The sequence below is a fragment of the Malaya genurostris genome, chromosome 2, assembly GCF_030247185.1.
Source record: "Malaya genurostris strain Urasoe2022 chromosome 2, Malgen_1.1, whole genome shotgun sequence".
Classification (NCBI taxonomy): Eukaryota; Metazoa; Arthropoda; class Insecta; order Diptera; family Culicidae; genus Malaya; species Malaya genurostris.
Genome location: NC_080571.1, coordinates 46,451,253 through 46,477,107, shown reverse-complemented (window position 1 = coordinate 46,477,107; position 25,855 = coordinate 46,451,253). Strand labels below are relative to the sequence as shown.

Genomic DNA, 25,855 nt, shown 5'->3' with positions numbered 1-25,855 from the left:
TATAAATTGAATGATAAAAACCAACTATTTCGCAACTTCGTTAATATTACAATGTTAATAACAGAGATAACATATATCGGAATATTTAATAAATAGTAAAAAAAAACTTATTTGATGAATTAATATATTTTTCTCGGTAGCCGGCTGCCCAGATCAACCAATATAATTAATTAATAATTTTAATAAGTAAATAAAATAATAAAGTGACAATAATAAACGATCAAGCCGCGTGTAAAGAATATTGACCTTTTTTTGGTGATTTAGATTGATTATATAAAAAAATTTACTACAATGATTCAATTCAATCCCATTTACTCGTTTATTTTATAGCAGGTAATTCCATGTAGAAAAAATAGGGAAGTTTTTATTCGTTACGCTATAGTATTTTCAGTTTCCACGTACAAGAAATATGAATCGATACTTCCCGGGACTTCAGTTTAGGACATTGTTGAAACGTTCACTCGGGAAGTCTTGCTTACTGATTGGATAACCAGAATGTTGCACGCGTAGCATATGTGTTTGAAGCGAAGCATATGCCTTCTTACGTGCTCTTTGGTCAGGACAGAACGTGTACATGCAAATTACTGATAACGTAAGAAAATCTACCAAACTATCTGCAATTTGCTCAGAATTTGCAACGAAAATACATTTACATCAGAAGACGACAATGTAAATTGTTTTTCACCGATTCCAAGTAAATTAAATTTTATTAAGAATTTCATTACTATTGAATATTCAAACGAATTAATTTTTTTTTTTTTGTTACAAGAGCATTTTAGTCTCGAACAAAGGATCACTCGATATCACGATGAAGACGTCCCGGAGCAACAAAATGACACCAACGGTGACAACGAATTCGTCAGGGTGGGCGTTAATTTAGGTAACAGACAAAAATTGAATCAATCTTGGAAAATCAGCTGTCTGGAATTTCAATCGTTCCGAATCCTTCGGTTCGCAAAACATCCTGCAAACTGAATCTCAAACAAATTTTGAGACACTTAAATTTTCCCTGACTCAGCGAACCTTTTTTTTCGCCTCCTATTTATTCAAATTGTGTCACTTCTATTTGCAATGGAAGCATGCCCCAATTCCGAAGGGAGGAAAAAAAATTAAATCCCTACCGACCGAAAGCCTTCCATCCAGACCAGAAGTTTTATGGTTGTAGACTGTTGCAGGGGCAAGACCAACCGAAAAAAAAATTCAGTCCCATCACGTAACCAGGCACATACCATTTTCCATCGATTTTCGTCACGTTCCACGACTGCGGCAGTCTATTCGTTGGGCTCCGCAAGGATCAAGGCCGTTAACTGGTTCTTGAAGGTTTAGTGGTTTGCTGTCGGTATAGTAGTGAGTGGTAAAAGTAGACAAGTAAAACTCAGCTTGAATGTGTTTTTTATAAAAAATATACTAGCAAACACAAGCTCAATCAAACAGGATGGCAAATTTGATAACAAACGATTATACCCCGGTATCATCAACCTCGCAACTTCTGTGTCCCGTTTGACAACAATCACGGCGCTGTTCTGCGTAACATGAATTGCAAATGGAACATGTTTACGAAATTGCTTCTTAATCGTATTTTCAAAGCTTCTAGCAAACAGCAAACCGTCTACCGTCAACTTGCGAGTCGTATTTTCTGTCATACTCTGCTCCATAGCCCCGAACGAACATCAGTCGTCCTCCCCACTGAGGCAGCACCCACCCCCATGCCTAACATGTCAACTCGCGACGAAGACGAAGACGATGAAGACGCTCCAGCTCCTCGCTTCTAAAAACAAATCGTTTGCGACAAGAGCATCAATTTCAAGACCTTCTGCGACATTGCCCATGGGGACACGAAGGATGCTGCCTGCCTGCCTGCCTGTACCGAAGCATATGTCGGATGTTTCTTTGTGAGCTTTGCTGGTAACGCTGCAAGGCTCCATCATGCTGATCATCCTCGGATTTACTCCATCTCGTGGATCGCATCACAAGCCTAGCGATTTCAGATTTCACCGGTTTTTTTATGTCGTCTCTCGGCTGGATGTACTCTCATTTTGACAGTTTAGTCGAGTGCTCCAGTGACGGAGTATAAAATGTTTGGTTCCTAAAACGAAATGGGACTCAAGTGTTTGAAATTTGGAAGGAAGGATTAAGCTAACAAATGTAGTACCAGTAGGATATGAAGAGGCTAAAATTCACTACCCCGACTACCAGTGATGAAAGTGTAGATAATAGGATACAAATTTCGAATTGTGCTCATAATTCAAGAAGAAACGACCAGCTTCCTTGCTTCCAGACAACTGATAAGTGAACACATTATAGTAAATAACGAAACACTAAGCAAAGATTTATTAGAGTATAAAATATGAAATGAACTTGCTCCGATGTTTCGACACCTGACAGGTAGTAATCTTGGACCGCTATTTTTCTCACTGTACTTTAATGACGAGAGAACATTGCTGGAATCGATACAGTAAAACTCGACTAACGACATAATACGAAACATAGAGAGAACCTGGTGACAGTTAAGATTTTAGTGACACTTTCAGGGCATGTAGATTTTTTCACAAAAAGCCTTTTCGAATCAAAGATGCTAGTTATCTTCATATAAAATCTGTATTACCCTGAATAAACATTCTGTATTCATCTGTATACACTATGAAATCGGAAATTTTAAAATGAAACGGTGCTATTTTAACATTTTATGGTTTTAGAACGAGAATTTCAATAAACGTTAAATATTCATCTCACCGGGGGGAAAAAGGTACATTTTACTAAAGCTATATCCATTTACTATCCGGGATAATAAAATCATCTGCATTTCGGTAACGAATTGACGTGCAAATAAGGTTAATACATCAAAACAACGGGTAATGCACTGTACGCTAAGGAAAAATATCAAGAAAAATCCATTCTCTTCGTTTCTAATGGAAATTTGCACTTTCTTCTTGAATCCTCCGGAGTCAACTTCCTTGGCAAATTTGTTCCACATTTTGGTCATTTGAGTCGTGTCCCGAGCCGTTTTTTCCACTTTTCTTAAGCTTCCGTTTCATTATTGCCCAAAATTTCTCGATGGGCCGGAACTGCGGCCGATGAAATCTACGTTATTATCGCGGTACTACTGGATGATTTCCTGACTGTAGTGGCAACTCGCCAAATCTTGCCAAAACTTCACGGGACTTTGTTGGGCTTTAATGAAAGGTTGTACGCGATTTTTGAGGCATTCTTCATTGTACCGCTTCGAGTCTTATTCGTCACGAACATTTTGGTCTTTGCTCCGCAGCTGAATGCCCCTTGCCAAATCATAAGTTTTTTTGGCAAATTTATCCATAAAAGCAACCTCAACTTCGTAGGAACATCGTCACCATGTAGAATTATCGCCACGTTGGATTATCAAAGTGAGTGCGAAGAATTTTTTCCTCTCTTTCGGCTTCCATCTGGGATATTTTCACTTCACTTCACTCACTGCACGAAACACTGTGAAACTTATACCACAGAAAGTGGGCGCCTAGGTAAACAAATCGCTGTAAAAAATTTTTTGCAGCGGTCACTTTCTGTGCAGCTGCAACACAATAAATGATTCCGAATTCTGACTGGACAGAACTTTATACCATTACTGCTAGTGTGGCAAATTTTACTATTTTTTGGTAAAGAGTATCATGCATTAGTACTTTTCGTCAAACTTACACTTTGTGGTAGTGTCAACGTAACTGTTAAGTTGGCATTACCAGGGCATTTAAAAAAAAACCTGTTTTAATACACCTAGTGGTGTAATGATGCCTTTCTCATATCTCTCATATTCTCATATATAAATGAGTGGCATTCTTCAAAATAATTTTCTTTGAATCTTGAAAAACAAAAAGGTTTGTCCATAAACTAGTGTAACCTACAGAGTGAAACAGTACTCAGGTCAGTTAGGTCATCTCTGAGCAAACCAACTGAGTTCCACAATTGCAGATACTTCCGAAACCGGAATCCGGGAACCGTTATAATCGGAGTTGGTTCTAGAAAAGTGACTGGGATCCATTTTTGAGTCTATCGAGTCTATGGCTACAATCTCCGGTCGTTAATCGAAAACCGGGAACAAGGAAAGCCAAATTAATGTTTGGCCATCTACTGACAATGACTACCGATTGGAATAGTTATGAGGAAAGTTTAGAAATAATTTTACGTTTTATTTTCGGTGCTTCCAGAATCGGAAACAGAGATCCAGCATAGCCGAAATCGGTTTGTTTGATTGTCAATTGACAATGGCTACCGATTGGAATAAGCCAGTTTAGACATTTTTTAACGTGTTTGGTTTCGTTACTTTAAGGGACGGGTAGGGCAAAAAAAGCATTTTTTTTAAATTTCCTTTCAGTTCGGTCGCGTCTGTGAAATTTTCAACCCTATTGGAATGAAACTCTGGAAGTAATGAACCTTTATCTATGGCTATCTCAATCTGCGAAGAAAAAAGAGCTCGACGCACAATCCCAAGACCTCTACTTCGATTGACTTCAAAACTTGACAAAACATTCTTGAAATGTTTCATTTTAATAAATTTAAAAAGAAAATATACGATTTTGTTTTAATATTGGACCGTACAGGTAGTCCTGTAGTAATAAATTGTTTCCATTGATTTTATAGACAAAAAACTTTAAACGCGGTTTTCCAGAAAGCAAGTTTTGAAAGTCCGTGTCCAACGTCATTCAAAAACTACTGAATCATTTTAATTCAAATTTTGCACACATTTTCTACATATAAAAAACCAGACCCCAACGTTATCCTTTTCGTTGTTTGTTACTTTGGGGAGGTTTTACAGTTTCAAAATGGCAAATTTTTTATGAAAAATCGTAGTTTTCACTTTGAACAATCACCAAAAATTCAAAAAAATTTAAAAAATCAAACAGAAACGTTGGGGTCTAGAAAAACTTCTACTCTAACTATGCTGCTTTGATTTGTTCACTTCTGATTAGTCTGCACTGAGATACAGTGGACACCGCAAATCATGATTTTTAAGAAGTGTCCTCAAACATATCTCTTCACCGATTTATTTATCAATATTTGTTCACGAAAAAAATATGAAATGTTGTTGGAATGATGCTTTTTATCATGCAAAACATTTGAATTCCTTTTGTTGAATGATAATTCCGGAAAAAAAATCGCGAAAATGGTGATTTGTTTCATCATTTAGACCCTACCCCCCCTTAAGTGACGGTATCAAATTTTCAACACACTTTACCCTATAATTCCGTAACCGGAAGTCGGATCCGGATGAAATTTTGAGGTTTTGTATGGGACCATGAGACCTAAGTTTGTTGAAATCGGTCACGCCATCTTTGGGAAAAGTGAGGAAGTAATAAGATTTTTTTCACTGATCAGCCTGTAATTCCGGAACCGGAAGTCGTATCAAAATAAAATTCAGGAACTTTGTATGGAACGATTGTATCTTTCCTTTTAATCCAAAATTATGAGAATCGGTTCAACCGTCTTTGAGACAAGTTAGTGCGCATTTTTTTTCACATATCAATCTGTAATTCCGGAACCGGAAGTCGGATTCGAATAAACTTTGTTCAGATCAAAATAAAATTCAAGAACTTACAAGCTATTTCAATCTTTCATTTGAATCTAAGTTGAAAATGAAAATCGATTCAGCCATCTCCGAGAAAAGTGAGTGCATAAAAATGTTACATTCGTACAGACATTTTGCGTACTCGACAAACTGAATCGAATGGTATATGACACTCGGCTCTCCGGGCCTCGGTGGTAATGCTATCCTAACGGACGTGTTAATGGTGCACGATTAAAATGTTGCTTAAGCTTAATTACGAAGTCGTGGTGCTGAAAAACTATTTATTACGATAATCACTAATACAAGAAAAAATATTCACGTATACTACAAATTGCTTCCGAATTTCAACCATTGAAAGACAAATGTATCCAAGGCAACTATTTCGTTTTTGAGCGGACATTGAAAAATAAACGTCCAAAATATGAAACCAGGAACGATTTCGTGTTTCATCACGACAACGTTTGGCCGCTTGTTGCGACTTGGGTTAAGGGGTGTACGGAATTGGAACAAACTTTTGCTCATACTGTGGCGCTCCTGGTGGACGGATTTGGAAGTTCTTGGCGCCCACGTGTCGGGAATTTTGTCAGCTTCACGTATGATTTTTGACATTCCGCAAATCGACTGTACTTTGTAAACAATCTCAATGGAAGCCGAAAGAAGGGAAAAAATTGTGCACAGTTATTTGGAAAATCCATTGTGGTCTGCATCTAGGTTAGCTAAACAGCTGAAATGGCCCAGAAATACCTTATGGCGCGTTATCAAACGGTGTAAGAAAACACGATTCGGAAGCCTCGTCGGAATGGAACTGTCGACCGGAAACTGCGTGGTAAGATTTTGAAGACGATTAGGAGGAATCCTAATCTGTCGGACCATGATTTGGCCAGAAAATTCGGTGCTGCCCATAGTACCGTGAGGAGAACTCGACTCCGGGAAGGAATCAAGTCGTATCGAGCTAGCAAACAGCCAAATCGTACCATAAAACAGAATAGTGTGGTCAAAATTCGTACTCGGAAACTATATGACCAGGTGCTGACGAAGTTTGACGGGTGTCTTCTGATGGACGATGAAACCTATGTCAAGGCTGACTTCGGGCAAATCCCAGGTCAAAAATTTTACTTGGCAACGGCTCGGGGGGATGTTCCAGCCAAATTTAAATTTGTTTTTACCGACAAATTTGCAAGAAAAAATTATGATTTGGCAGGGCATTTGCAGCTGTGGCAAAAAAAAACGAAAGTATTCGTTACAAATAAGACAATGATATCGGAACTATACCAAAAAGAGTGTCTCCAAAAACGAATTTTGCCGTTCATTCGATCCCACGACCATCCCGTAATGGTTTGGCCAGATTTGGCAAGCTGTCATTACAGCAAAGTCGTTCAAGAATGGTATGCAGACAAAGGGGTCCAGTTTGTTCCGAAAATCCTTAACCACCCAACTGCCCCCAGTTCCGCCCTATTGAAAAACACTGGGCAATCATGAAGGGGAGACTCATGGCAAAGGGAAAGGTTGTCAAAGACATCAATCAGATGACGACCTGGTGGAATAAGATAGCTAAAACGATGGACGAAGAAGGTGTGCACCGCCTAATGAGCCGTGTTACAGGAAAAATTCGAGAATTCCTTCGAAACCGTGACGAATAATTTTATTCGTAGTTCTTCTTAAAAGTATGAAGAAAACGCTACATTGGTATAAAAAAAAGGATCTTGAATTCAATAATAAATAACTGAAATACAGGCAATTGTCTTTGTTCCAGTTCTATCTGAAGCAAGCTTTACAAAAATAATAAATTTAGCGATGGAGAATTCAGAATAAATTATAAAAAAATAACGTATTCTCATGAAATATCCATTTTCTCGATTTTGTTGCACATGAATGACTATGAACTTTTTCATTGAGCGTAGCTTGGAAAATAACTTTTCATTGCTAAGACATATTTATTTTTTTTAAAACATCATTTTTCAAAAATCGTTAAAAAGTTTTTCTTCGGAAAACTTTTGTATCGATCATCTCTTCAACTTTTTGAACGTTTATTAGTTTCCTTGTAACATGTCGTTTTAAGGGTATAACATAAAAAAAAATCGAAAAACTGAGAATTTTGAAAAAAAATTTTGTTGATGATTCGAAAAATAGGCGATGTTTTTTTTCAGTGTATTTTTTTTATCAATTGATTACCTATAATTTCTTCTCGGATACAATTTTCATAGAGACTATAGATTTCGAGTTATAATTCATTAAACACAATGTTGTTTAAAACACATAGGAAAAAAGGGGGCCAAGCGGGTTTTTTTTATATCTCCTCTCAGGCGTGTATCCAGAAAAAAAATTCGGAGGGAGTCTTCATAATAAAGGGAAGTCCGGGGTTATATCGGACACTTTTTAGAAATTGATAAAAACATCCATTATTGGGTTTTTACCCAAGTCATCTCAACCCTCGCCATTTTCAAGCGCGTTTGCAAAGTCAATCCATGAATCGAAATAATTGTAGGTTTATACGATATTTAAGCTGTCCAGTTTAACCCCGTGCCCCGTTGAACCCCCAAAACCCCTCTCTATATACGTGCCTGTCTCCTTTAGTTTATGGTGCCATCTACAGACAAAATTTTGGATCTACAGACGTACAACACAAATGTATGTGGCTATCCAAATACATTTGTGTTGTACGCATGTATTTGTGATGATTTTTTATCCTCAGAACGCAGCATGCTGTGCGTTTGGCTGTCAGCTTTCGTTTGTTTACTTGTATGTGCGGTTGAAATTCTGCGTTTTCAAAATGCCGCGTATTGAAAAGGAAGTGAAATTTTAGATTCTGGACACATGACTAAATGAGAAGGGTATTACTATCCAAAAATTGGCGAAGCGGTTTGGAATTCATCATGCCAGTGTTAAAACCAGCATTAATAAGTTTGGGGAACACTATTCTTTGGATGAGCTACTAGGAAGAGACAGAAAACCCGGTTCTTCCAACCCGAAACTGGACCAGAAAGTGGTATTTCTAATCATGAAGAACAAATCAATGTCAATACGTGGTTTGGCCAAAAAAGCAGGAACGAGTGTCAGAATGATCCAGTATATCAAGAGGCGAAATCACCTGAAGACCTACAAGAAGCAGAAAAATTTTCGAAACAAAGTGTAGAACAGAAGAAGCGAGCAGCAACAAGTACACGGAAATTGTATTCGCGTCTTTTGCAGTGTCCGGATGCATGCGTTTTGATGGACGATGAGACTTATGTAAAGGAGTGCTCAAAAACCCTTTCAGGTCCATAATACTTTACTGTCGTCGTTGGGGAGGATGTGAGCGATGCGGACAGGTCGATTCAAGTGGATAAATTCGGTCAAAAGATACTGGTATGGCAAGCAATATGTTCCTGTGGTTTGAAGTCAATCATTTTTTACACTACCGGAACTATAAATGCAAAAATCTTTCAATCTGAGTGTCTCCAGAAGAGATTGCTGCCTTTATATGAGAAGCATAGTACACCTCCACTGTTTTGGCCGGATTTAGCGTCGGCTCACTATGCCAAAACCACTCTCAATTGGCTTGCGGAAAAGTGTATACATTTCGTTGAGAAAAATATCAATCCACCAAATTACCTTCAGCTTCGACCCATCGAACGTTGCTGAGCAATCGTGAAGAGGGTCTTCAAGAAGACTGGTAAGGCAGCTGGGGACATACTGGAAATTTGGGCTCAAGCGTCTAAAAAATGCGATGCAACACTTGTCCGAAACTTGACGAAGAGCGTTCGATCAAAAGTTCGAAAATTCGTGAAGGAATAAGTTAAATTTTATCCGGTTTTCATTATGCTCAAGTTTAACCTCGTACAATAAAGGATCGATTTTTAGTTTAAATAAAATATTGTTTTTTTTTTTTATAATTTGAAAGAAAAATTTGTGGATAGCTTATTTTCGATACACTCCTTAAAGACTATGCAAATTTTAATACGCAATAAAAACTCAGCTTCAAAACATGGTTCAAAAAATGGCAGAAAGCAAAATCCACTCAGAAAAGCGTAGGACCATCGAGCGGACCTTAGAAATGGAAGTAGACGCTTTTGGAGACATTCCTTCCTGTGTATCTATCCGTTGATTGTCCCGGTTGCCATAAATGAAGTGTTCCGCTTTCAACACGAGCAAATTGCTTGCCAAATCCGATATTTTTGTTTGCGAACTTTGACCACTTCTGAGACATCAAACTTTTTTTTATTTATGTTTTATAGTATATTTTATTCGGCTCCTTTGCCTAACGCAGCCGCATACAATATTAAGTGTTTATTTTTTGGATCTCGTTGTTATTTTCTTCTTTGGAGGAGATGCGCTTCCAGCGAATGAAGGGGAAGCAGTGATTCGCTATTCAAACTTCAGTCCATTGGTTGGGTATCACAGTTGCTGGCGGAATAATCGTAGCTTTTTGCCCAGGTGTTGGGTGCGTTGTTAGCTACAGCGGGTGTACCTTGTTGATGCTTCATTGTTAATGATGGCTGTCTTCGATATACAGGGGTTTTTTGAGGTTGGTGTGGAAAGAGCGCTGTTACTATAGTGAACAGCTCCTTTGACAATATTGACAAGTAGCTATCTGATTGTCATAGGTAACAAGTGATTTGCACGGAACCTTTGTATTCTGGCCGAAAAGCACATCGGAAGGTATGGCCTTCTTTAAGCGCATGCGTAACAAACAAACGTACTGGTAATTTGAAGGGGAAAAAGTTTGCTTTTACCCCCAAATTTATGCTAGGTGCACATAACCATTTTTACTTAAGTTTACGTTTCGTCTTCGACGCATCAGTGCGTCAGCAGATTATGTTGAACTGCTGACGCAAACCCCCGGATCAACATAATCCGCTGAGCAGACGTAAAGTTAATGCTATTTGCAAGACACTTTTTTTGTACACAAGAAGTGTAACGTCTAAACTGACGTCTCGAACGAAACCAGTTTCGGCTTACTTTCGTTCGAGACGTCAGTTTAGACGTTACACTTCTTGTGTATAAAAAAAATGTCTTGAAAATAGCATTAACTTTACGTCTGCTCAGCGGATTATGTTGATCCGGGGGTTTGCGTCAGCAGTTCAACATAATCTGCTGACGCACTGATGCGTCAAAGACGAAACGTAAACTTAAGTAAACAAACGTACGCCACTTAGAATACCGGGGAAAAAGTTCTTTCACACTTTATTTTTCGATGGAAAAAATCTCTAAATTAGTTTTGCGAGTATAAGGAATGTTTTGGATAATTGCTTTTATTTTAGTGTTATAACCCAAAATCCCAATCCGTCATAAGGTTCACTATGTCGAAAGTACCATCCAATTCATCTTTGTTGTTTCGTAACCCTTGTCAAAGTTGGTGTTTCAATCTGCGGTCAGACATGCCTTTGACACCTGTCATATCGTTGAATCAAAATCTGACTAGAAATTCACTGTTTCGATTCCAAACCCCACATCCACCTCGAATATCGGAGTTTTTCCTGTCACAGTTCAAAAATGCTGTTCGCTACAAATAAACTGAGTACTTTTCCAATCATCCTCCAATCCCCAAAACCAATTTGCTGCTCTGGATGAATGACACCTTGTCAGCTCTATTAATTCAGAAAGATTGCCTACAATACCACTATCCAGCAACAGCAGCAGCGGCACCCGCAAGCCATTCTGCCGGCATCGTAACGAGATGCTTCCGTTCCCCATTCAGACGAACACGGAGCGAACAAGCGCATCACCGGTCACAAACAAAAAAGGACACCGAATCTGAAGCGAACCCGTTGAGGCCAGCTTCCAATTTACCGTGTGTAACACAGAAGCAAGCAACAGGCGGCTATCCGATTGCAGCAAAACAACAACCGAAACAATCCGCACAAAAAGAATGTTCCGACTTTCTTCCGACCGTATGGGAGGGAATCTGGGAGCAGGAAGGATGCAGCACATTGCCCCACCGCTCGAACACGGTTGATTCTCCCTGAGGACTGCTGCTATGACACCGAAACGAGTTTTTACCACCACCACCGTTTCCGCTTCCTCTCGGGCCTATCAGATGATCTCTCTGTCTAACTCTAACGCAAGTGTCGTGTGCTGTACCGTTCAGGGTACAACAAAGGACCCGAACAAAATGCCTGAATGTAGTTAGTCAAGTGTGATGGTGCGGACACACTCACATACATACACATAAGCATCCACCATTCACGCACGCCGTCGCTTCCGGACCTCACGCGGGCAGTGAAACAAAATAAAACCCAACCGGAAGATCAAAAGGACCGCCTCGAAAGCCAGCCCGTGCCGGTCTGGTAAACTAGCAGGCGTACACCCAAAATTTGTTGTTGTTTTTTTCCAGTGCACATCGTGTTGCATGATTCATGTAAGAGTAACGTGCCTAATCAAAATTGAACAAATGGTAAACCGAAAGATAAATGCTCGAATTTGAAAACATTTCAGTTCTGTGTGCCATGCCATACTACCCGAGTGTTTCGGGTGCTGGAAATTGCGACACCCCTGTTTTACCGGTACCTTATCCGAGCGACGGATAACACAGAAAGCGCAGAAAGAACGAACAATGGATCCAAGCCGCAAAGGTCGTTTCTGTGACACCCTTGGAGGGAACGTTTCCTAACACTTTCCCTTTGAAAGTCTGAAACCCGGGCTACCAAAAGGTTAGTTGAATGACAGTCCGATGCAGATAATGAGCCCAAATGTCGATAGTTTGTGGCTGTTGAAGGCGGCAATAGAATCAGGAAACGGCAAACGGTTCGATGCGACCAATTGGACTGGAAGTGCGTTTCGAATTTTATTACTTCTATTGTCATCGCGTCCTGATAATCATGTTGGGATGATAATGACGGCTTTTCTAGTTTTTTTAAAATGAGAGTAAAAGCAAAGTTCTGCAAAATTTTCATCTTCCTAGGGGATTATGCTGAACCGCGAGGTGGTATTAGCAATTTCATAAACATAAACCGATAATGCATAGGTGAGTCGAAGACGAAATGTAAACATTAAAAACGAGTTTTGTGCTTTGCAAGTCGTAGGATTTTATCTTGAGTCTCATGTTCTCCCAAAGTCGATTTAAAAAAAAAATTGTTTGAGATTACACCAGATCTGGACGTTTCATGCATTTCTAAGGTATTTGCCTTAGAAAAAATTATTTGGTTTTGCGTTTTTTTTACGAGAATTTCCAAAGTTACGCGGATTCCCGAAGTTACGCGGTTTTCTTACGCGGATTCCCGAAGTTGAGCGTCTTTTCACGCGGATTTCCGAAGTTAGGCGGTTTTCTGACTGAGATTTCCGAAGTTACGCGTTTTTACGCGGATTTCCGAAGTTACTCGATTTTTTCACGCGGATTTCTGAAGTAACACGGTTTTCTTTCTAAGATTTAAGAAGTTATGCGGATTTCCGTAGCTACGCGGATTTCCTACTCAGATTTTCGAAGTTACTCGATTTTATTACTAAGCTTCCCGAAGTTACACGGATTTCCGCGCGTTTTTTTTCTTACTTAGATTTCCGAAGTTGCGCGGATTTCTGAAATTACGCGATTTTTTTACGCGGATTTCCGAAGTTACGCGGATTTCCGAAGTTACGCGGATTTCCGAAGTTACGCGGATTTCCGAAGTTACGCGAATTTCCGAAGTTACGCGGATTTCCTACTCAGATTTCCGAAGTTATGCGAAGTTACACGACTTTTTTACGCGATTTTCTTACGCAGATTCCCGAAGTTACGCATTTTTTACGCGGTTTTCCGAAATTACTCGATTTTTTACTAAGATAGCCGAAGTTGCGCGGATTTCCAAAGTTACGCGATTTTTTCGCGCGGATTTCCGAAGTTACGCGGCTTCTTTTACGCGGATTTAAGAAGTTACACGGTTTTTTACTCAGATTTCCGAAGTTGTGCGGATTCCTGAAGTTACGCGGATTTCCAAAGTTACGCGAATTCCCGAAGTAACGCGGTTTTTATTACGGGATTTCCGAAATTACGCGGATTCTCGAAGTTATACGGTTTTCTTACTCAGATTTCCTAAGTTACGCAACTTTTTTTACATGGATTTCCGAAGTTACGCGGTTTTCTTACTGAGATTTCCGAAGTTGCGCGGATTTCTGAAGTGTTCCAAAGTAAAGCGTCTTTTTACGCGGTTTTATTACTGAGATTTATGATTTTTTTACGCGGATTTCCGAAGTTACTCGATTTTTTTACTAAGATTTCCAAAGTTGCGCGGATTTCCAAAGTTACGCGATTTTTTCACGCGGATTTCCGAAGTTACGCGGCTTCTTTTACGCGGCTTCTTTTACGCGGATTTAAGAAGTTACACGGTTTTCTTACTTAGGTTGTGCGGATTCCTGAAGTTACGCGGATTTCCAAAGTTACGCGAATTCTCTAAGTAACGCGGTTTTTATTACGGGATTTCCGAAATTACGCGGATTCCCGTAGTTATACGGTTTTCTTACTCAGATTTCCTAAGTTACGCAACTTTTTTTACATGGATGTCCGAAGTTACGCTGTTTTCTTACTGAGATTTCCGAAGTTGCGCGGATTTCTGAAGTTACGCGGTTTTGTTACGTGGATTTCTTACTCAGATTTCCGAAGTAATGCGTTTTTTACGCGAATTTCCGAAGTAAAGCGTCTTTTTACGTGGATTTTCGAAATTACGCGTTTTTATTACTGAGATCTCTGATTTTTTTTTACGCGGATTTCCGAAGTTACTCGATTTTTTTACTAAGATTTCCAAAGTTGCGCGGATTTCCAAAGTTACGCGATTTTTTCACGCGGATTTCCGAAGTTACGCGGATTCCCGAAGTTACGAGGTTAATGAGATTTCCGAAGTAACACGTTACGCGTTTTGTTTTACTCGGATTTATGAAGTTACTCGATTTTTTTCGCGCGGATTTCTGAAGTTACACAGTTTTCTTACTAAGATTTCCAAAGTTACGGGCATTTCCGAAGTTACGCGATTTGTTTACGCGGATTTTCGAAGTTACGCGGTTTTTTACGAGGGTTTCTTACTCAGATTTCCGAAGTTACGCGTTTTTTTTAGTCGGATTTCCGAAGTTACTCGATTTTTTTCGCGCGGATTTCTGAAGTTACGCAGTTTTTTTTACTCAGATTTCAGAAGTTAAACAGATTCCCGAAGTTACGCGGATTTCCTACTCAGCCTTCCGAAGTTATGCGTTTTTTTACGCGGATTTCCGAAGATACGCGGTTTTTTTACGCGGATTACCGAAGTTACACGGTTTTCTTACTCAGATTTCCGAAGTTGCGCGGATTCCTGAAGCTACGCGGATTTCCAAAGTTACGCGGATTCCCGAAGTAACGCGGTTTTTATTAGGGATTTACGAAATTACGCGGTTTCCCGAAATTAAGCGTTTTTTTGCGCGGATTTCCGAAGATACACGTTTTTTTACTCGGATTTCTAAAGTTACGCGGCTTTTTCATGCGGTTTTCTTATGCGGATTCCTGAAGTTACGCGTTTTTTACGCGGATTTCTGAGTTACATGGTTTTTTACGCAGATTTCCGAAGTTACGAGGTTTTTTACGCGTATTCCTGAAGTAACGCGGATTCCCGAAATAGCGCGGGTTTTTACGCGGATTCCTGAAGTTACGCGGATTCCCGAAGTTACGCGGCTTTTTTGACACGGATTTCCAAAGCTGGGCGATTTTATTACACGAATTTCCGAAATTACGCGATTTTTTTTTGCGTAGATTTCCGAGGTTTTGCAATTTTTACCGCGATTTCCGAAGTTACACGGTTTTCTTGCGCGGATTTCTGAAGTTACGCGGATTTCCAAAGTTACGCGGAGTCCCGAAGTTTCGCAGACTTTAGTGTAGTTATATTTCTATTGAATAGAGTAGAGAATTATTATTTTCACCGAAAGAATCAAGAGCATAGCTCATCTGTGATAAATTGACCGGAAGTGCAATGTAATATTGTATTCGTACCCAGCGATCATTCATATAAGAACGGCTGTTTTACTGTCCGACGTTTCGGCACCGAGTCAGCGGGAAAATCCGTTATTTAGTCAATATTTTCGATGTCCAATTCGACATATCTTCCATTTTGCTTTATTTGAAATCAATTTTACTAAGATGTTAAAACAATTGAATGTCTCGATAAAATTTCCCATTCGGCGAAATGGCGTTCGGTGGAATGACTCTTTCGACGAAACTGTTTTCGATGAAACGGCTTTCGACGGCTGGCCCAAATATAGCTTCAAAAGTCTACGGTCAGCTTCTCAATATTGGTTGATTATTTCATTCATTATTTCAGACACATACTAAAGCTATGACAAACGGATCAAAGTTAAGATAGAAATGATTTAATTACAGTGGCTACAGCAAGCATAACATTGTTGGTATTAGATTAAATTATCAGTTTGGAGCAAATCACTACGAAAAACCATTTTACCCTCACTTCGAAAAACTCACGTATTTTTGCTTATATTATGTTACCTTACAAATGTAAATAAAACATTTCATTGAAATTCTTCGTAAAACAACGTACAATGAGATCATATTAGCCTTGAAAAAGACCACCAAAACGACCGAAACGTTGGGCGGTTTCAAAGCAAAAAAATATTTACCCTTGCGTTTCAGTAAACTGGAAAAAAGTCATCAACAACTTCTATAACCAATCGTCACAGCACTTTTTTGCGACTGTTGTTTCCGCTTGATTGACTTTCCATTTGCATGCAGGTTACGCATTTTGTAAATCAAACGGGCGAAGTTGGTTCAATTTATATTCAATTTACAGCTGACAACTGATACAGCAGGCAGAACGAAAAACAAAACAGAAAAAAAAGAAACAGTTCTCCATCAATCAATGCAGGTAATACGCAGACCAAAACCGAAACCCATCCAGTTCACCAGTGCCTGTAACCAGGCGATATGTCCTGTTTCTCTATCAATTATTGCATACATATTCAAAGTGTACTGGAATTGTGCTCTCGGACAGGCATGGCGCGTAGGGTGACCATTTTATTTTGCTTTTATGAAGGGGAAAGAGTTCGTGGTGCAATAAATTTCAGCTATTACATTATTTTTTCAAACATGCTCACAATGAAACAAACAGACCTTATTCAGTTAAATATTTTGACAAAATGTGACATAAAATCTATTTTTTAAAGGTAGCAAAATCAGTCTAATACTATTTAATAGCCTTAATTTTGATAACTTTCTGTTATAGAAACAGTATCACAGCTTCTTGAGATCATAACATTTCGTATATTTGTTAGAAAATAATTTGGATACTGTTGTGATATATACTGTAAAAATATACGGCTCGATAGTGCTTCCATGAGGACGTAAGCAGCGGTTACAAAAATGAGAATAAATCACCGAGTCTGAAACGTCTTAAATCATAACTCGCCAGTTTTTAATTTCACTGAAAATACTGTTACTATGCTTGGTCGTCCTAACGGTTCGGTTTTCGTTTCCATCGCAGGCATCGAACGGCAGAAAAAAAACCTTTCCGCTCACTTGATGCGTGTAACCATGAACGCATATGTTCTGTTCGTGACAATTTCATTCCGAACAAAAGGGCCCATTCCAGTCGATCAATCTGTCGGTCCGCCGGTCGGTCGGTCGGTCGACGCAGCAGGGACTTCTGTTTGATTAGTTGTCCCTAGCGGAAGTCTGGTCATCGCCATGGGTTTCGGTCGTCACAGAAAGAGAGAGAGAGAGAGAAAAGCGAACAAGCCAGTAATCATTATGGTAACGTGCTGATAGCAGTAATTGAAAATTGAATAATGTTATTCGTAGTTTTCAATTTTTGACTCGTGTCGAGAGCAGGATTGAGGACATTTTTTTTGACTTGGCAAATGCACTTGTGATGAATGACAACTGAACTAATTGATTGAAAAAAACTAGGTCTTAAATATAGAAAAATCGACAATTGCGTTTTTAAAATAGTTCAACAGATTAAATGTAAACTGGCAAATATTGCCATATGAATCATCTCAAATGTCATTAATGTTTGCAATGCACTATCGTTTTGTAGTAGAAAATCCTACCATGATATTTTACATTAATTTGCTGAACAACGAAATTAATTTAATGCATTATATTTGGTTGTGTAATATATTCTTCACGTATTTATTATAGAAGGTTTCATTTTTTTTTCTACCCCAATTTTAATCACTGGAATGTTTAGTTAAGGAATCCTTGGTAACTTAGTGCTCGAAACAAAGGACTGATTCTTTTCAATCAGGTCCTAACTTTTTATTGGTCGACTTCGTAAGGCTTCGTATGTAAATTCAAACCATTTTCGCTAGCCTAAACAATCAAATCCTCGAGCTTAGATGCACTCCTAAGCATACACTTATACCGGATGACCTACCCAGCTCAGGCCACATACCAAATTATGAAATGGCCAATTTTATTTTATTTGGTACATAATTTCTTGGTATTTAACATTTAAATATGACTTCGGATAAATGACCACCACGACTATTTATCACAAAGGTCATTCTGCAGGTCCAATTTTCGACCCCTTTTTCAAGCATTTCAGGGCGTATTTCAGCAATGGTACATTGAATATTGGTTTCCAAAGCATCAATCTTTTCTGGTTTATTCACATAATTCAATGATTTCACGTATCTTCACAAAAAATAATCGAGTGGCGTCAAATCACACGAACGCGGAGGCCAATTCACTGATCCATTTCTCGAAATAATGTTTTCGTTGAAATGTTCTTTCAATAAGTCGATTGTTTCGGCCGCAGTATGACAAGTGGCACCATCCTGTTGGAACCACATTTCCTCCACATCCATACCTTCAAGATTTGGCAACAAAAATTCATTGATCATGATTCTGTATCGATTTCCATTCACGGTAACGCGTCGTCTTTCCTCATTCTTAAAGAAATAAGGACCAATACTACAATTTTTTATCGTGGTCTCAGACGGACAAATATATGCACCAAAAAATTCACGAAGCCCTCTATAAACAGTTTTAATTGAACTGATGATTTAATAAAACTGATGATTTTGAAAATAAATTTCCACGATTTGGAAGCGTTGTTCTGGAGATAACCTATTCATGATGATTTGTCAAACCAAACTGAGTAGAGATGTCACTTTACACTGTCAAAATAACATTCAGACAGTAGAGTAATCCGTATTGGAAAAAAAACCTCTGGCAAAACACCCGTTATTATATCTAATGTAGACGTCTTAAAGACTGTCCCAGAAAGTATGGACGCACTTTGATTTCGCTGTAAATTATTAACAAGTGTTACATATTCAGATTTTATTCGATATACTGATAATATTAGACTACAACAATAGAATATTATTCTCAACATTTGCTACTTAGCCATTGTAGACTAGCTGGCGCACCTTCGCATCCTCATTAAATTCCGTACAGACTTCTTGACGACAAGTTTTGACACTTTGACATCTTTTTCGAACTGTTGAATGGTTTCGGCTGCCGAAACATGTTTCCTAAGATGTGCCTTCGTTAATGACCAAAACATTCTTGTGGCTTCGATGAAACAGGATCCTTGTGGCTTCGAATCATGGGTTGAAGTCGTTTTTGTAAACATTCCTTGATGTATACTTCGCTGTTCATTGAAGCAGTGGTGATGAAGGGTTTCGAAATCTTACCGCAGCTACAAATTGCTTACCAGACCATATCTTTCTTAACAAATTTTTCGACTTCAATCGATGTCTCGGACTGGTTTAACACTTGCCCTCCTCGCACCGTATAATATTGTGGTCCCGGCAAGGATTTGTAATCGAGCTTCACGTAGGTTTCGTCGTCCATGATTATGCAGTTCAAATTTCCGGTAAGAATCGTATTGTACAGCTTCCGTACCCTCGGCCTGATCGATGCTTCTTGTTTCGGACTACGTTTTGGTTGTTTCTGCTTCTTATAAGTTCGAAGATTCAAACGTTCTTTAGCACGAAGAACATTTGACTTCGAAGTGCCCACTTGTTTAGCCACATCCCGAACTGAAACCTCCTTCTTTTGCTCAAATGCCTTCAGTATACGTTTATCTAACTGAGGATTAGCAGGACCTTTTTTTCGACCCGTTTTCGGTTTATCCTCAAAGGTGTTATGCTCACCGAATTTCCTGATTGCATTTCGCACGGCTTTTCCACTTACTCCTTCCATTTTTGCTATCTCTCTCAGTGACAGTCCGCGTTCTGTGCACCATTTGTACACAATTTTTCGACGTTGTTCTGCTGAAAGTCCACGCAATTCGAAACAAACTAATAAATACGAATAAACAACTGCACAAGTGGTTAGAGAAGAGTGTAAACTACAGGACGCAGCCATAAAAATTGACAGATTCTGAACCATTGCGAAATGGCAGCGGTTTTTGGTTGCGTCCATACTTTCTGGGACAGTCTTTACCTCAAATCTGGATCTTTGTTTCAAAGAGTGTACGGAATTTAACTGCATATCTTACGATTGCTGTGCCATTTTGTCCATTGAGTATTTTCAATGAAAATATCGGGTGACGGCAACATAACCACAATTTCTCATTATGGATGACGAGACGTACGTGAAAGGCGACACCGCAGCTTCCAAATCTTCTGTTTTGTATGTTTGATGTCCCAGAATACGTTAGAAAGCAGAAAATGTCAAGGTTAGCAAAAAATACCTGATATGGCAAGCAATTTGCTCATGTCGAAATCAAAATACTCCGAATGCGAATTACATAAAGGACAGCTTCCAAAAGCGTCTCCTTCAGGGTGCCAATATAGTGAGATCATTTCTAATTTCGTAATGCTCTAACTCTAATGGTAATTCTCAAAACCTTAAGCGCCTTAAAAAAAAGTCGGTATGCAAAATTTCAGCTAAATCGGATATCGGTAAGTGGTGCCACCCGGCGGTAAAAGTTCAAAACTTTTCGATCTTCAAAAATCACCTGAGTGGGGAGGAAAGGTACACAGATCAAAATATTTTGTGATTTTACATTTATTTTCATGCACATGTTTAGAGCAGGTAATTGAATGGAAATTTACATTACAAAACGAAGCGGTTTGTAAACATACAGTCTTGTTCAATGAAAAACTAAATCAATTTCAATGTCATTTTACTTCAATCATGGTTTTAAATCAGATTTTCGTTTCAACTGATGTCTATTTCATAGTACTATCGGTTTACATGTCATGTAAGTTTCATCTTTTCTTTCTGTGTATGTGAAATTTCCGAAGCCGTTTTTTTGATTCCAAATGTTGTAGAGTTGCATAAATTGTAGAAATTTGGTGTTACCTCAAACAAATTTTTTTGAACGAATCGACTCTGGAATTTATTAATTTCTATATTTAGATTAACAAAAATCGAACTTTTTTGCTTATGCCAAATATCTTCAAATTGGCTGAAACATCGAAATCTCGGAAAAAAATTTGAGATAAATCCACTTTGGAACATAAATTTTCGAAAAAGAAAATTAGAATGAATTTCGAGATTTTTGAAATAGCAAAAAAATGGATGCCAAATGTTTTACGAATTACATAAAACGTCAAAATTTGGTGTTATCTCACAAAAAACAATGTTCGAAATATATCAACTCTCAGGGACTTAGACAAAATTTTGAGATTTCCGAAATTGAACTTATTTTTTCATGCCAAATATCTAGAAAATTCATGAAATATCGAGATCTCGAAAATATTTTTTTGGGATGTACCCAATTTTCGGGCTTAGATTTCCGAAATAGAAAATTAGATTAGGAATTTTAAGACTTCCGAAATGGAAAAAAATATGCCAAATGCCATATGATGAAAGATTTGGTTCTATCTCAAAAACAAAAACAAATTTTTTTAAAATATACTCTGACTCTGGAACTTGGGTTTTCTGAAATCGAGGTTTCTGCTTTAGAATTGCATAACCTTTTGTCAAGATATCACCAGATCTCAACGTTTTATGTGATTCTAATATATTTGGCATCGAATTTTTTTTCGGAAATCTCAAAATCAGAGTCAATATATAAAATTTTTTTTTTTCGAGTTTACACCTAATCTTAAAGTTTTCTTGCAATACTAAACCATTCGCCATAAAAAAATCGTTTTCGGAAATTTCCCGTACCCCTTCCCCTCAGGTGATTTTTCAAGGTCGAAAATTTTTAAACTTTGACCGCACTTACTCATATCCAATTTAGCTGACATTTTGCGTAGGGATTTTTTTGAGTCGCTTAAACTTTTGAGCACTACCGCTTTACGAAATTTAAGATGACGCTTTTGGAAACATTCGTTTATGTAATTCTCATTCAGAGTGTTTCGATTTCCACATGAGAAAATTGCTTGCCAAATCATGTATTTTTTTGCATACTTTGACATTTTCTGCTGCGTCACCACACACATATCCGATTTATCGGAAATTTTGCATAGGGATCTTTTTAAGTCGCTTAAACTTTTGAGCACTACCGCTTTACGAAACTAGAGATGACCCAAAAATATTAGCTCCCTAGTCTATTTCCTCTACTAAGGTCACACAATGCACAGTGGTCCGAAACGGAAAATTAGCGTGACAAAAATATTTTCACTATTAAATATTCATTTTTTACGTTTCGCTTCCAGCTCATCAGTGCGTCAGCAGTTTATGTTGAACTGCTAACGCCACCTAACGGTTCAACATAAACTGCTGAGCAGACTTAAAGTTAATGCTATTTACATATACACTTATCACACCGAAGTGCTGTGTCTTTACTGACGTGCCGAAAGAAATGAAACTAAGTGACGACGTTCTTAGTTTCGTTTCTTTCGGCACGTTCCGATACCCACGTGGAACCAAATCCCTAAATAACTACTATCTGTTCACGGCCAGAACGTCGTCACTTAGTTTCGTTTCTTTCGGCACGTCAGTAAAGACATAGCACTTCGGTGTGATAAGTGTATATGTAAATAGCATTAACTTTAAGTCTGCTCAGCGGTTTATGTTGAACCGTTAGGTGGCGTTAGCAGTTCAACATAAACTGCTGACGCACTGATGCGCTGAAAGCGAAACGTAAAAAATGAAAATAGTTATGTGTACTTAGCACAAATCCGGTACCCACGTGGTACCAAACCCCTAAATAACTATTAAATATTAGTTTTTTGTAGTTGGTGTCTTTACAAAAGTTGTTTGTAATCAAATGGCGCTCCTTTTGATGAAAAAGGTTACTAGGGTGGTCCTTATTTAGATTGAAATCTGAAATCTAAATTTCTTATTTGAACTCAAAAATGATTTTGCTGTAAAATAAAGTTGTAGGAAATACTATTTTGAGAAACTTTGCTGAAAAAAGCACCCCTCTAGCTGTTCATTTGATCGAGTTACATCAATTTTCCCGAGTAAAAGTAGGGTGGCTCCTGAAAAATCACTTTTTTTGTTCTAACTTTTTTGTGAAATGTTCGGCTGTAGTTTTTGTGTGTCTCATTTCTCGAATGGATTTAATTAATAATATTATTTAGCTGAAGAAAGTACGTTGAAACGTTAAGGCATTTAAGAGCTATGCAATGTTTTTGAGTTTTTTAAAGGTATTTTTAAAACTAATTTAAATAAGTTAAAAAAATAACACCCTATCAATTTTCTCTAAAATTTTTACTTATATTATGACCTTTCAGGAATCGCATAGGATCTGGCATCTGATGAATATTGATATTTGAAGCTTGTCCAGTTTTCGATGAAAAAACAATCATAACTTTTTACTGGTAGCTCATATAAAAAATCTTGGTTGAGCAAAATTATGCGCAATGATTAGTTCAACAACTCTTCTGAAAACAACTTTTCCGTAGAACATTTCACAAAAAAAGTTAGAACAAAAAAAGTGATTTTTCAGGAGCCACCCTACTTTTACTCGGTAAAATTGATGTAACTCGATCAAATGAAACGCTAGAGAGGTGCTTTTTTCAGCAAAGTTTCTCAAAATAAAATTTCCTACAACTTTATTTTACAACAAAATCTTTTCTGAGTTCAATTAAGAAATTTAGATTTCAGATTTCAATCTAATTGAGGACCACCCTAGTAACTTTTTTTTATCAAAAGGAGCGCCATTTGATTACAAACAACTTTTGTGAAGACACCAACTACAAAAAACTAATATTTAATAGTGAAAATATTTTTGTTGCGTTATTTTCCCGTTTCGGACCATAGTGCAATGGTGCTACGCTTTTCTGGTTGGATTTAGCTTTGGACCATTACTCGAAAATTGTTTATGGAGTGGTACAACGCTAATGAGGTCAAGGGACTTCGAACGCACCGGAACTACAGCCACTCCGGAAACATCCTAAGGAAGTGTAATCGGAGGAAGATATGAAGAAATAATGGATTTCCATACTAAAAAATGTAGGTAAAACTTTGTACAAGACTTTATTATTAGTGTTGAAAGGAAGGTTTATGCAATTGGATATTGATTCCGTATATGTTTTATGCCACGGGTTAACAACAGTTTGGCCCGTCCCCATAATGGATCGCAACTTCGTCTCTCTTCTATCTCTTGTTCTGTTTCTGTTGCCAAGATTAAAATTTAAAATCAAGTTCAAGACAGTTTCTAGTGTTTTGAATTTGAATTTAAAACAAATCATTGGAGCATTGAGGGGAACGGGTATAGCGTGATGGGTAAGTCGATGCCTTTCACGCTGCCCACCTGGGTTCGATTCCCAACCCCGCACATAGGGTCAGAAAACTTTTCTGGCCCGAAGAGGTGAATGACAATAATGTTAAAACCTCTATAATCGAAAAAAAAGATTGGAGCATTGTGATGTGGATAAAAATGGAAGATTTAGTTCGTCAATTTGTAGAGAGCAAATATGCGAAGGAAATACGCATTGTTGTGCTATATTCGACTCACCTTGCCCAGATTGATGAACCCGTGCTCCTCGGCCACCTGTTCCACCATCCGCTCGTCTCCGCTCGGAATGTGCACAGCCCAGTGATGTGTATAGTGTCCGCTGCCTTCGTAGTGGTCCTCGGTGATGCACTGACTCGCACGGTCCGCCGGATCCACCACGACATTGGAACTAATTTGCCTAGTACTATTACTACTACTATTACTGCCACTGTCGCTCTTACCACTACTAGCTGCATCACAGTATACCACGGGAATTGCACCTACTAACACTACCGCTACTATGTACAGTAACACTACCGGCTGATATCGGTGCCACCGTGCTGCTGCGGGGGAGGAAAGCCTACTGCGGCTGACTGCTGCCGGTGTTGTGCTCCCGCACGGCACCCCGCGATCGCTCCGGTTGTGCACGCAGGACTGGAATGGTGTCGTTGTGGTGGCAATGAACCGGGCCTCAGCTGGCGGCGGGCTCAGCGCTCCTTCATCATCGTTATGGTCGTTGCTAAATTTGGCACTTTTTCGTCGGTCGGTTTCGTAGCTACCACCACAGCTCACTATCTTCCCACTATCTGTCCATCTAACATCACATTCCAGCATCGTTGCCGCTCGGGATTGCGTTCCTCCCGCTACTACCTCAGACTTCATTCTGGTAATCGACAGGTGCGAGAGCTGCCAGCGGAACGGGGCTCATTGATTAGAACAAAGTCGAGGAAACTTTGTCAACTGCTCTAACGGAGCCTTATTAAATCACTTTTTCTACTTAACTCAAACCCAACTCAGAGAGTGGGGAACTTTCGATTCGATTATAATCAGTATTTTTGCGTTGCTTCCAACGGCCACAACGCATCTGGCCCGATTGAGGGGAGCGATTCTATCGAAGCTTGTTTTTCTTGCCGAGGCGGGATCAATTAGCACCCGATAAGTTTCTGAAAGGAGAAAGGATGAGAATGAAAATGTTAGATTCAAATTAGTTGAAAATTACAAAAGTTGTTGTTTACATTTGGATGAAATCGAAAATTTTCGGAATTCATAACTCTGAATCTAAACTTGTTTCGAGCACGTTGAACAGCGTCGGTTTTTAGCAATAATGGAAACAATGATTGGTTGGTTGGCTAATTTGTGCGGATTATCAAGCAAACAGTGGAGCCGTCAAGATTTCCACATCCATTGTTAGATGATGATCTATCGGTGGTTAAAAATTAATTACTGACAAAGTTTTCTTTGGAGCCGAGTCGATGCAAAATTGTTTGTCTCGAGCCTAAACGAAACAACGAATTTTGGCGCGGTTTCGAAATGTTCATGAATTAAATATCATCAGCCGAAATGGTAGAAACTTTGCCAATAATTATTAATTACCATCCGGAATGGCGCTCCACAAAAGCGTAAGTTTTTTTTCCCCGAGATTAGTTCCTCACTAATATCCTCCATCATCAACCCCGATGAGTGATGATAGCTTCGTTGCGAACTGAATCGAACTCAGTTCTTCCCCTTGCTCCACGTTCCGGGGCTATCCGATTGGACTGCAATATAAGTGCATCCCTTCTCTCGAACCAACAGCACAAGTCAATATTAGTTTTGCCCGAGCATCAAG

The 25,855-nt window shown here is 38.7% G+C and overlaps 1 protein-coding gene across 3 annotated transcripts in view; it reads right to left on the bottom strand.

Moving 5' to 3' along the window:
• Positions 1 to 25,855, bottom strand: part of LOC131427288 (furin-like protease 1) — a 664,527-nt gene that overhangs the window by 357,939 nt on the left and 280,733 nt on the right. For all 3 annotated transcript variants that reach the window (XM_058590335.1, XM_058590336.1, XM_058590334.1), the window contains one exon: positions 24,268 to 25,190. In XM_058590335.1, the coding sequence (XP_058446318.1) occupies positions 24,268 to 24,909 (642 nt within the window). In that variant the 5' untranslated portion in view covers positions 24,910 to 25,190. The remainder of the gene's footprint in view (positions 1 to 24,267; positions 25,191 to 25,855) is intronic.